The sequence below is a fragment of the Ruditapes philippinarum genome, unplaced genomic scaffold, assembly GCF_026571515.1.
Source record: "Ruditapes philippinarum isolate M1 unplaced genomic scaffold, ASM2657151v2 ctg937_1_1_1_1, whole genome shotgun sequence".
Taxonomy (NCBI): Eukaryota; Metazoa; Mollusca; class Bivalvia; order Venerida; family Veneridae; genus Ruditapes; species Ruditapes philippinarum.
This window is the reverse complement of record NW_026861665.1, coordinates 189,064-202,110: the sequence shown is the minus strand read 5'-3', so window position 1 is coordinate 202,110 and position 13,047 is coordinate 189,064. Positions and strand designations below refer to the sequence as shown.

Sequence of the window (13,047 nt, the reverse complement as noted above, 5' to 3'; positions counted from 1 at the left end):
CGATGATACCCGACATTGCTCTACTCAAGAAACACCTTAGTACTGTATAAGAATACCAAAAATCGAATTGTGTTGATTTGCTCAATAAAATTATAAAAATACTGTATAGATCTAAATTAACAATTTTATGAACTGTACTAGATTTTTATAATCAACTCATCGTTGTTGCTGCAATTATTGCTCCTGCAAAGAAACAAAAATAATTTAAATTTTCTCACGTGCACACATTTTATTCGCGCCTTTGAAACTATAGTCAAGGGGATGCAACTCAACTAAAATTCAAAAGGTTGTAAGCTGCTAAATTAACAATTATATCTGTGCCCGTAAGTACATTTTTAATGGAAGATGTATGCGTGTTTGAAAACATATTGCAAAAAGATGAAAACAATATTGTTAAGAAGGGATAAAAGAAGAAAGTGTAGAGGTGAGGTGGGTCGGGTGGAGATAGAAAAGAATTGATCATAGAAGATAAAGAAACTGTAGGGGTGGGGCTAGTGGACGGAGATAAACCTGTAGAGTGAGACATGGAAGTAGGTCCCCTGACGGGGTAATGTTACCGCAATATAAGTTATAGAAAAGAATGGGAATTCAAAATAGTATGACATTGCTGTAAATAACCTGTAGCTCAGGGGATAACCATGGCGTGGTGTTCGGGAAGGGGTTATTTTTTATTTGCATAGCAACCTGCATTCATGATCATTGTAAATCTTGTAAAAATGAAAAAAATAATCTAGCATCTGTACAATTGAGGTCTAGTATGCAATGATTAAGGTGCTGGAACATATCTGTCATCTACATGTAGCTTTCTCTTTTTCATCAAGCTTTAGAAAATATACTGGTTATTAGATTGTTGAATGCCAGCAGGCAGGTAGACATAAAGAATAAATTACGTGTGCAAAAAGCCTTGCCGGATACACAGACACTTGGGGTTATGTGCGTGGCTCCCCTCCTTGATCCGCACTTGTATACACCTTGTGTATTTTTATCGTGCAAACCGTACGTCCAAATATTTTTGCATATTATTACGACCTGGTCACATGTCTTGAACATAAAACTTGTTTTCCGCTATTTTGACAACGTTTAAAAAAGTCCCTAAAATATCATAATTTCAATTCATACACACAGGAAATTGAAGCGTTGGTAAAAAAATTGACTTTTTTAAAACGTTATGAAATTCGGTTGAAACTTGTTCACGTGTTAGACACTTAACCGTCTCATACTAATATAAGCAAAAATTTAAAACTTATTCTTGTAATAGATAATACTTTTACTTTGTTACATTCAGGGGCGGAGAAGGGCGGGGTCTATACTCCAAGTGTCTGTGGCCGGATAAACTTAATTCAATCTCCAGTCATTACGTCATATGATGACGTCACATGGTTAGCAGCAAAACAAAACTATATAGAGATGCTATTTTATCGGGGAAAAGTAAGAATGAAACCATTTAATTATTCTTAAAACATGATTAAAAGCAGGATAAATCAAATACATGGTTGATGTAAGATCAATAGAGAAGGTTTATCCGGTTCGCTGCGAAAGTGAATCTTGGCTCGCTAAAGCTCGCCAAGATAAACTTTCTCGCTCACCGGATAAACCTTTTCCATCCCGACATTAACCATGTATTCTCTATAACATATGAATCTTAAAAAGGCAATACATCTAAGATAATACAATTATTGCAGATCCTTCTTTTATAGATAAGGCATTCAAAGAAACATAAAAATGAAAAAAAATAGAAAATACATGGTGGATGTCGGGATGGAGAAGGTAAGGTACCTGTAGATATCATTAAAGGAGACCAACATAATGAAATATGAAACAAGCAAATTATCTATAAATTATTTTTGATTTTTGATAATAAATGTTGGTTTTTGTCTTTTTTCTGATACTCAATATATTAAAATTATCAAAACACTATTAATTTAGGAACGAGAAAAATATGTATTTAAAATATCCATTGACTAAGTGTCACAGGTCTTGTATGGCAAAATATAGATTTGTTACCTCGAAGCCTTCTCTCAACATTTTATCGAAAAAGGAAAGAAATTAGTTATGTTCAACCTGGATTGATCAGACTAGTTCTAAGTTTCAAGCATTTTGTATTCTCACCTGAAGTTAACTGATTTAAATGGAGAACCATTCCACTGTTTACATGTTTACAAATGGTAACCAGACATGCAAGATGCTCTTCAAAAGTTGTCATGCTCTGTTTCCGAATGAATAAAGCTTGTCAGGTTTATATATGCACGTATCTATATCAATAAATATTCTTTACTAATGAAGCCCTAATTATTTCCCGTGAAAGAATTCGCAGTAAGTTGTTCATGGTTTTATTTTCATTAAATATATCGATACATCATTAGGATACCCTGTAAACTGGTAAATTGGTGTGATTGTCATCTGGTCGATATTTGTTTTATTACGAATATCATTAAACACTGTTAAATATATCATTTTGTCCCCATATTTGTATATATCTTGTGTAATGTCTTGCTACTTTTGTGTTATAATTCTTTACAGTTTGATATGCAAGCCACCATATCCTATTTATCATTCCCATTTCATCATCTATTCATCCCAATAACTTTTTATGTGTCTTTAATTTAGGCATAGTTTACATGCCGGGTCTCAATTTTTACAAAAACTTAGATGTCGGGTTTCAGTTTTTATAAACTTCCCATTCATACCATCGATCTTGTGTATGCGCAGGTATTAATTAATTAATAAATATTTTTCTATGGTTTAAATGCCAGAAATTGTTGATAGTTATTTATTTTAATTATCAAAAAAATACCATAATGCCACCACAGTATTGAGAGGTGTAACTTTCGTTGTAAACTTGATGAAGACCAACAAGTTCAGTTGGTGCAACTGCTAATTAAACTCCAGTGTTTGCACCAAAGGTAAATTCAACATTGGTAACTCCAGTAATATGAAATTTACATAATAATATAATAACATAGATTCTGGGAATGCAAAGCCTGTAAAACAACATTTTAGGCAACCACCAGCAAGCTTTGCAGAGGGAGAATAGGTCCACAAAACTCCATATTGGATTGCATGGGCATTTTAATTCGCATAGGAAAAAAATTTCTGTTTAATTATTACGTACATGCAAAAAGAATTAGAACAGTTTTCAGTTTAAAATTGTCTTTTTGTATTGGCACCCCTGTAATGTAAGTTTAATTTGTGTAACACTAATATATTAGTAGGCTTTAAGGCTATGTTAAAATGTTATAACAAAAGTGCAATATTGTTTTTATTTAATGGCATTATTACACTCCTACACCGACTAGTTTATGTGATAAACAAAGATAGCATTCCCAACAAGTGCTTTTTTGGGTAGAATGCACTTTAAATACAGCATTTTTGTGCCCCCACTTTAGTGGCGGGCATTTAGATTTACCCTTGTCCTTCCTTCTGTCCGTCCTTCCCTCCGTTTTCTTTTGTGTCGCACGTAACTCAAAAAAGTATTTGACCTAGAGTCATGAAACTTTACAGGAATGTTGATCAGCATGTGTAGTTGTGCACCTGGGTTATTTCGTCTGGATATTTTTAGTATTTTTAGAGTTATTGCCCTTGACCTAGTAAAATTTTGCAATTTTCAACTTGTGTCGCATGTAACTCAAAAAGGCTTTGACATAGAGTCATTAAACCTTATGGGAAGGTTGCTCAGCATATTTAGTTTTGCACCTGGGGTTTCGCTTGTGGATTTATCCAGTATTTGTAGAGTTATTTCCCTTGACTTAGTAAAAACTGTTTCATTATGTTGTTATCTGTTCCTCGAGTGCTAGAGTGCTTGAGTTAGAATCAACCAACTTTACAGGAATAATGATCAACATCACTAAATTACAGGAATAATGATTCACATCACTGTGAAGCTATGCACCTGGAACTTTGCATGTGGATTTTTTTCAGTTTTGTTAGAGTTATTGCCCTTGACTTACAGTAGTATAAATTTGCAATTTTCAACTTTGGGTTTGCTTGTGGATTTATTCAGTGTTTGTAAAGTTCTTGCCCTTTACTTAGTAACAGGTTTTTTGTTTTCAAAAAATATTTGACCTAGGGTCATAAGATTGACAGAACAGTGGCGCGGTGGGGGCACCCGTGGCTTATGGACACATTTTCTAGTTTTTCTCTACTTTGGGAATGGTGCCAGTACCAGACTGATTGGGAAAAAATGCGTTCTTTTTACTTAAATTGGGAATTTATTTTTATGCATTTTTTCAGCTACAAATAAGATTAGTCATCATGAATAAAGATAGCTAACAGCTTCCACTGTCCAGGTAGAACTATTGAGTGATAATTTATATGAATATGTTGGATTTAAATGATTTCAGAGAAATCACTTGGCCTTGTGGAAATTTTGAACAGCCATTTTGGCAATTTAAACATTGAAAATTGGGAATTTTAATGTCTATTTTCTATTGAAAACATGTAGTACCGTTTTAGGGTAGTAGTTATATAAAGAATAAAAACACTGAAATACCAGTACATTGATGATGATGATCATTGACTATGATCAAAATATGGCGGGCATTTTTGATTGAATCAATTTAAGTGGGTTTTTTGGGCCAGTAGCCCCAGATATGAAACAGATTTACAAAAAAATGAATAGCCTTACAAATTTGCAAGTGATTAGCCATAGCTTTTTTAAGCATACTAGTTTCAGAAACCAGTATATTTCTACATACTGGTAAAGTGCATCATTATCCCTTCCCCTAATTGTAAAAGGTCTCAGGAGTACCTAACTTAATTGTGAAAGACAGGTGCCATTTTCCTTGAAATTGTAAAGAGTATTAAGTCTGTAGTGTTTAATTTTCAAGGTATTGATATCATTTGTGTCCGAGTGGTTAAGGTCGTTGACTTCAAACCACTTGCCCCTCACCGCTGTGGGTTTGAATCCCGACAGGGACTTTGGATTCTTTCATGTGAGGAAGCTATCCAGCTAGCTTATGGAACGTTGGTGGTTCTACTCAGGTGCCCGTTTGTGCCTGAAATGATGCATGGAAGGGCACCTGAGGTCTTCCTTCACCAGTAAAAGCTGGAATGTCGCAATAATTATGACCTAAACTGTGTTGATGTGACGTAAACCCCCCCCCCCCCCAAAAAAAAAGAAAAACAAAAAACAAAACAAAACAGAACAACAACATCATTTGTGAAAAAACAATTTGGAGATTAAATACAACGTTTGCATTTGACAAAAGGAAAACATTTACTTGAAAATGTTATTTCAACATGAAGTGTTTATATATTATATAACTGCATGATTTCATTAACTTGTCAAATACAAATGTAATTTGAAATATCTAAGGGATTTTCTCCAATAAGGGAAAGGGGTTGGGTGATTATTAGTCAAAAATGTCTGCTGTTTTTTTTTCCATATTCAAATCTGTTGTTTTAAAGTGAAATTTACATTTAAAATTCTGGTTATAATCTGTAATATTATTTTATGCTTCATATTTCAGAAAGGACATTTCTATGGGATCTTCAGTGTCTTGCACTAGCAATACAAAAGTTATTGATACAGCATTTGAAAAGCAAGAAAAGTCTGAAAGAAAAATTGAAGACTGTACAGAGACAGTTAAATCCTCTTCTCACTGTCTAAAAAGTGATCCTATTGAAGCTCTTCCTTCCAACAATAGTTCAGCTCCTCCTCCTTGTGACCCTATTGAAGCTCCTCCTTCCAACAATATTTTAGCTCCGCCTCCTGGTGACCAAATTGAAGCACCTACTTTAAATGATATTGTAGCTCCTCCTCCAGCACCTTCTGTTACCATGTCAACGTCCAACAAGCAGAAAGAAAATGGTGATGACAAAGATGCTGGGACAGAGAATAGTAAGGACAAGGGAGAGGCTGAAAATGGAGAGAAGAAAGTTGAAAATGAATGGATGACAGATGAAGAACTTGAAGAATTTAGAAAGAAGACATTTGATTACCTGAGAGATACAGCAAATGAGGTAGTGGCACTTAAGACTCGCCACGAAAGCGGGGGAGCATTTGTTACCAAGATCTATAATGCCACAATAAGATTTAATCAGATTTACTTTGCTTTGAAAAAAACAGTTCGAGAAAATATACACAAATTCAGAAAAGACATAGCAGAATTAATGATGGAAACAAAATATTTCAATTTGAGCTGTGAAATTGTAATGGAAATATACAAGAATGGGTGGTGCGGTAAAGATGGGAAGGAGGAAAAAAGTAAGACTGTACCGTTAACAAATAGCCTTATTACCCTGCTTAATTTTAGTGATGGCTGTGATGAGTATGCAATTGGCCTTGCAAATGAGCCTGGATTTCTTGATACACTCAAACAAATACTAGGAGATTCACTGCCAAAATATTTTGCAAAGGAAGGGGAACCAAAACTGTCGGTTAGTGGAATTTAAAAATGTTTGTTAATACATGCAGTTGATTTTTTCACAACACTGTTCCAATACTCATTTTATTTAAGTGGATTTGTTTTTGTTTGTTGTTAATTGTTAACTACAATTTCTTCAAGTTATTTTTCCTCCAAAACCACTGGAGAGATAATCAACATATTAAAAAAACAAAACAGCTCATAGGAATAAACAAAGTTATAATTTTGATTTCATAAATCCACAGATCAAGACAGGTAAATATACCCTCTGTTATTTCAATAATTTACTTGACATAGTTTACAGCATATACAATGTTTAACCGGACAGCTTGAAGAATTGTTTTTTTTTATTCAGGGAATTGAGGAAAAGTTGATGAAACATTCTCTAAGTATTGTTCACAATATGTCCATGAGAGAATCCAATATATCAAAGTTGCGTGATGCTGACATGATCTCTTGTTTGAAACCCTATCTCAAGTCACCCAACGAAATGTATGCATTGAATGCATTGGCCAGTTTGGCAGGTATGTGATCTAAATGTGTTCTTTTCTGAAACCATAACCAGAACTTTTAGTTCTACTTTTGAAGAAAAAAAGTGGAAGTATTGTCAACATGACCCTCTTGTCGGCATTGGTGTTGACAATACTTTTTCAAATTCTGACTTTCAGTGCCAGAAAGGGGAATGGACCCTTGATATCATTAGAATTGCTTATGCACTGATCTGAATAATATATGAATGAAATGGCATGTTAAACAGCAGCATCATAATACCTCAATTTAATATGATGTACCATTTTAAATGATCTTTATGGTCTTTTTTGTACTTTAGAATATTGCTATTACTATAATATTCAGGCCAATAATCTTTGAGTCATTCAAATACAAATGTATGACCATGACCCATTGATTGAAAAACTAGATACAATTAAAGCCTCTATCAGTGTTTCTGCTTATTGTAATAAGAAAGAGTGTGGTCCTTGCTATTTGTAACTGATTTGTTTTAGTTAAGTGTATACAAATTAATTGTATTATTTTGATTGTGTTGGAAGCTATAAGGTACATGTATATTGAAACAATCTCAAATCTGTTCCTGGAACCAACCATTACTAAGCAACAAATTGACAGAATTAAGGGCTTGCCTCTTGTTTTAGGGGATGTTGATCTGTGTTTGTTTTATTTTAGAAATTGCTAATACAGTCGAACATTGTTCGTTTAAAAGCAGAGGGCTCTGTGAAAGAACAATGTATATTATATAGGGATTTTGCTGGGACCTTGCTAGGAAGTTTAACTGTATATATATATTTATATAAATGCATGTTCCTGCAAAAAACCAGTTCTGACCATTGAGTGAAAAGTTTCCTGCTCATGGAAACAACTGCTTCCCACTTGTTAAAGGAATAAAAGATGTTTGTGGGGGATTGAGTTGGGTAATGGTCTTTCATTTTTTGTTTCATTTCGGTAATTGCAAATATAATATATATATATTGTAGGTTTAATCAATGAAGAAGAATGTGATGTCATCAACAGTAACAAGGAGATTGTAATGATATTGTTAGACTGTATCAGGAAAGGGATGAAAGATAAAATGCGAAGATGTAAAGGATGGTCCTGTCAAGAATCTGTTTTCAGTAAGTTCTTTTTTTATGCAAGGAAAAATTTCTGTAAACAATTGATAAATTCTCTTGAATTTTTGTGCATTATCTTCAGTAGGCTTTTTAGCTCACCTGTCACAAAGTGACAGGGTGAGCTTTTGTGATCGCTTTTCGTCCGGCGTCCGTAGTCCGTCCGTCGTCCGTCCATCGTCCGTAAACTTTTACTTTAAATGACATCTCCTCATAAACCACGAGGCCAATTTCATCCAAACTTCACAGGAATGTTCCTTTGGTGGTATCCTTTAAAAATTGTTCAGAGAATTTAATTCCATGCAGAACTCTGGTTGCCATGGCAACCGAAAGAAAAAACTTTAAAAATCTTCTTTTAAAAAACCCTAAGAGCTAGAGCTTAGATATTAAGCATGAAACATCTTCTATTGGGTGTCTACCAAGTTTGTTTAAATAAAAGCCCTGGGGTCAAAATATGCGCTGCCAAAGGGTCATTGATTTTCCCTTTATTTATAAAGTAAAAACTTAAAAATCTTCTTTTAAAAAACACTAAGAGCTAGAGCTAAGATATTTAGCATGAAACATATTCTAATAGGTGTCTACCAAGTTTGTTCAAATAAAAGCCCTGGGGTCAAAATTGGCCCGATCCGGGGGTCATTGATTTTCCTTATATGTGTATAGCAAAAACTTAAAAAATCTTCTTTGAAAAATCCCAAATAGCTAGAGTTAAGATATTAAGCATGAAACATCTTCTAGTGAGTGTCTACAAAGTTTGTTCAAATAAAAGACCTGGGGTCAAAATTGGCCCCGCCCCGGGGGTCATTGATTTTCCTTATATGTGTATAGCAAAAACTTAAAAAAATCTTCTTTGAAATAACCCAAATACCTAGAGTTTAGATATTAAGCATGAAACATCTTCTAGTAAGTGTCTACAAAGTTTGTTCAAATAAAAGCCCTGGGGTCAAAACTGGCCCTGCCCCAGGGGTGTCATTGTTTTTAACTATATGTGTATAGTAAAAACTTAAAAAAATCTTCTTTTAAAAAGCCCAATGAGCTAGAGCTTAGATAATTAGCATGAAACATCTTCTTATGGGTGTCTACCAAGTTTGTTCAAATAAAAGCCTTCGGGTCAAAATTGGCCCCGCCCCAGGGGGTCATTGATTTTCCTTATATTCACATAGTAAAAACTTAAAAATCTTCTTTTAAAGAACTCAAAGAGCTAGAGCTAAGATATTTAGCATCAAACATGTTCTAATAGGTGTCTACCAAGTTTGTTCAAATAAAAGCCCTGGGGTCAAAATTGGCCCGCCCCGGGGGTCATTGATTTTCCTTATATGTGTATAGCAAAAACTTAAAATCTTCTTTGAATAAACCCAAATAGCTAGAGTTTAGATATTAAGCATGACACATCTTCTAGTTAGTGTCAACAAAGTTTGTTCAAATAAAAGCCCTGGGGTCAAAACTGGCCCCGCCCAAGGGGTGTCATTGTTTTTAACTATAATTATGTGTATAGTAAAAACTTTAAAAAATCTTCTTTTAAAAGCCCAATGAGCTAGAGCTTAGATGTTTAGCATGAAACATCTTCTTATGGGTGTGGGGGGGGGGGGCTATATACAGGTGAGCGACCTCAGGGCCATCATGGCCCTCTTGTTGAATTTCTGTGCATCATCTTAAGTAGGCTTTTTGAATTTTTGTGCATAATCTTAAGTAGGCTTTTTATATGGTTTAACGAAGATTTTTATACAATGTAAGAAGAAGGAAAGAATTCGAGACCTTTCAAAAAGTCTGGTTTACTAGGGATTCGGTTTAAGTGAAGATCTGGTTGTCTGGGTATTTACTGTAGTGTTCTGTGATTTTATTGCATAGAATATTTACCAATATAGGTCTTTTCCAAATTGACAAAACTATTGGAAATTTTGATTCTATTAATGAAAATTCCCAAACAATTGTGAAGATAATATAACTAGCTTTTTGCAGCCCATAGAATCATGAAATATGTGTGTATGGTCAAGGTAGCTACTAGTATAAAGGAATTTTTCTACAATTTGTTGTGCAGACTTTGTATTGTATTTTTACTCTTATTAAAATTTAATGATGTTTTGTTGCATTAAAGAATAATAAGAGCACTATTATAGCAAGTTTTAACAAATGTAAGAAAAAAAAAGTAGTAAAAATTCATTAAAGGTAAAAGTGAAAGTGATGTGGGGAAGATATATTCTAGTCAGGGGTTTGAAAAAAGCTGTCTTATTTCATTAAATATTGTGACTAAAAAAATAACAAAATCTAAATATAACAGCAATTGTTATGGTTCCATGTTACATTTCTATACCAGCTGTCAAGTTACTGGCAAGAAATGATGCTAATATGAAGACTCTGGTAGATCTTGGAGCTCTTGAATTACTTGTGGAGATGGCCAAGATTGGCGATGATGGTGAACAATTTGGTAAGTTTTTGAACAGGCAGAAAAGAATGGTAAAGAGTTTTGAAATTTTGTTATCCTATGAATTTATTTGTTTTCTGTGTAATACAGTCGACTCTCATTATCTCAAAGTCAACGAGACCTTCAAAAAGATCAAGGCAACGAAATGTCATGATAACATAGCTACTCTCCCACACAAAATGGGTCTATAAAAAATCAACACATTTGTTTACAGGTATAAAATATGCATAGGAGTAAAGTGTGCATTTTCCATGACATAACTGTAGCTTGTTTTATTTTATACAGATATAACACAAAGTAAAACATTGCAACCGATTAAAATTAAAGTAGGATAAACATCTCAAATACTTTACTTAGATGGTTTACTTTTGTCTAACAAGGCATGTATTAATCATCTTGTCCCATATATATATATACAAGTCTGTGGTGAAATTTTATCTTTTGATTACATTTTATTTAAAATAGGGCTCAAAACTACAATGTCTAGGATAGTAGCTCTAAGCCATTATAAAGGTTTGAATCGGACAAAAACTGTACATGACTTTGTATAACCTTTAATTTTTCTTTGCATCTTCACATGTTTAAAATAAAAGTCCTGTCAAACATAAATCTCACAAATTTATGGCCTTGTCTGGATTTATTATAATGTGATAAAGAGAATCTTACATTTACTGTCATTTCATAGACCTACATGGACCTTGCCTCTGAATTTTTTTACAGTGCATAAAGTTCACCTTAGCTCACTTTACTAGTCCTGTTACATGTGTCACAGGGTGAGACAAAATTTATGGTGAGAAAATAGTGGACCCAGACTCGTCTCAACCCAGGACCATTTGAACACCATTCTACAGCTCTACCGACTAAGCTAAGCTTGTATATTTACACAAGTCAGTTCAGTTTGCATTTTAAATGTAGTCTTAACATTTGACTGTAATAACCTCCCCTGTCAAAAGCCACAAGCATTCACTTATTAAACTTTCTTTGGTTTAGGTCATTTAAGCACAAGATGGTCAGCTCTATAGCTTTCTAAAAAAAAAAAAGAATTAAAACTCCTTTTGGGGTTGAGAGGGTAGTGAATGGTAGTTATTGACTTAATCACTTGGTCATGGAGTCATCACAATCATTCTACGAGTCTGATTTTATTCCTGTCTTTAGTCACAACTTTAAAGACTGGCCTCTCACCACTGTAGGTTCAAACCACTCCAGCATCTTTGGAATCCTCATGTGAGAAAGCTTACAGAACGTCTGTGGTTCTATTTAAGTGCCTGTTTGTGACTTGTGACTTTGAAGTTATTTACAGACGGGCACCTGCCCGGGTCTTCCTTCACCAGTGAAGCTGGAAAGCCATATGACCTATTTGATGTTAAATCAAACCAAAAAAAAACAACAACAATTATAAAGGCCTTAACTTCAATAACGCCACTGATTTTAACAAATTTATATATGATATAAATATGTTGTTATTTGAAATATAAATCACAACTTTTACTTTTGTAGAGAGTGTTTCTGCGCTATGGGCGCTGTGTTTTGACGAAGATAACCAGTCACTTATTACCGGAAAACCGGAGCTCGGGGTTGTTGATTTACTAGTAGATTTGAAATCCTCGGAAAATGAGAAAATCAAGAAAGCATGCAATGGTGCATTATGGACACTCAGAGATGCATTAAAGAAAACAGTTGTTGAAAAATACAAGAAAATAGGTATATTTATGTTTTTATGTTTTAGCTTATAGTAATGCATTAAACACTGGCAAGTAAATAGTTGTAACTATGCCAAGAGGGTGATTTAAATGTTGGTATATGACGGCAAAATTTTTAATATTTTTAATGCATGGGTGAAAGTTTTTAAGCTATTCATGTTGTTGAAAGCCCCCGTTCTCTGTTTGAATCTATAAACCAAACTTAAAGGCACATTAAGCCTAAAAAATGGTAACATTTTCATATTTCAAAATTTGATTTCCTGTTTGATATATGACTTTATATATGTTACTTATTGACAAAATGACGTTGTCATATTTTGCATCCTTTGGGTTTTGGCAAAAGCATACAGAAAAATATAGTATTTTGTATAGAAGTCCAAAGACCACTTTGTTTGCAGTTTGCTACCTTTATCAAAACTTATTTAACATTCCATGCTATTATCTTCTTGTGATGAGCATCTAAAATGTTCTAAATCAATTATTACAACATAATAAAGTACAAGTATGCCCTTTCTACAGAAAGAGCCAATATTTATTTCTGAGGCTTGATGTGCCTTTAACACAGCATGTATTTATTTGATGGCTTGAAGTAATTTTTAGCTCGACTATTCGATAAGAATAAGTAGAGCTATTGCAGTCACCCGAGCGTCGGTGTCGGCGTAACCACTTATGTTAAAGTTTTTGTAATAGTTCAAATATTTTCAAAGTCCATTGACATATGGCTTTGAAACTTTGCACACTTGTTCACCATCATGACCCCAACCTGTAGACAGGAGGAGGTAACTCTATCAAGCATTTTGACAGAATTATGCCCCTTTTTTGACTTAGAATTTATGTTAAAGTTTTTGTAATAGTTCAAATATTTTCAAAGTCCATTGACATATGGCTTTGAAACTTTGCACACTTGTTCACCATCATGACCCCAACCTGTAAACAGGAGG

General features: G+C 33.9%; 1 protein-coding gene across 1 annotated transcript in view; it reads left to right on the top strand.

Moving 5' to 3' along the window:
- Positions 1-2,159: 2,159 nt before the first annotated feature.
- Positions 2,160-13,047, top strand: part of LOC132716462 (uncharacterized) — a 28,618-nt gene continuing 17,730 nt past the window's right edge. Inside the window, exons 1-6 of the mRNA XM_060699745.1 lie at positions 2,160-2,313; positions 5,469-6,378; positions 6,721-6,889; positions 7,856-7,993; positions 10,299-10,409; positions 11,904-12,107. Coding sequence (XP_060555728.1) covers positions 5,482-6,378; positions 6,721-6,889; positions 7,856-7,993; positions 10,299-10,409; positions 11,904-12,107 — 1,519 coding nt within the window. The 5' untranslated portion in view covers positions 2,160-2,313; positions 5,469-5,481. The remainder of the gene's footprint in view (positions 2,314-5,468; positions 6,379-6,720; positions 6,890-7,855; positions 7,994-10,298; positions 10,410-11,903; positions 12,108-13,047) is intronic.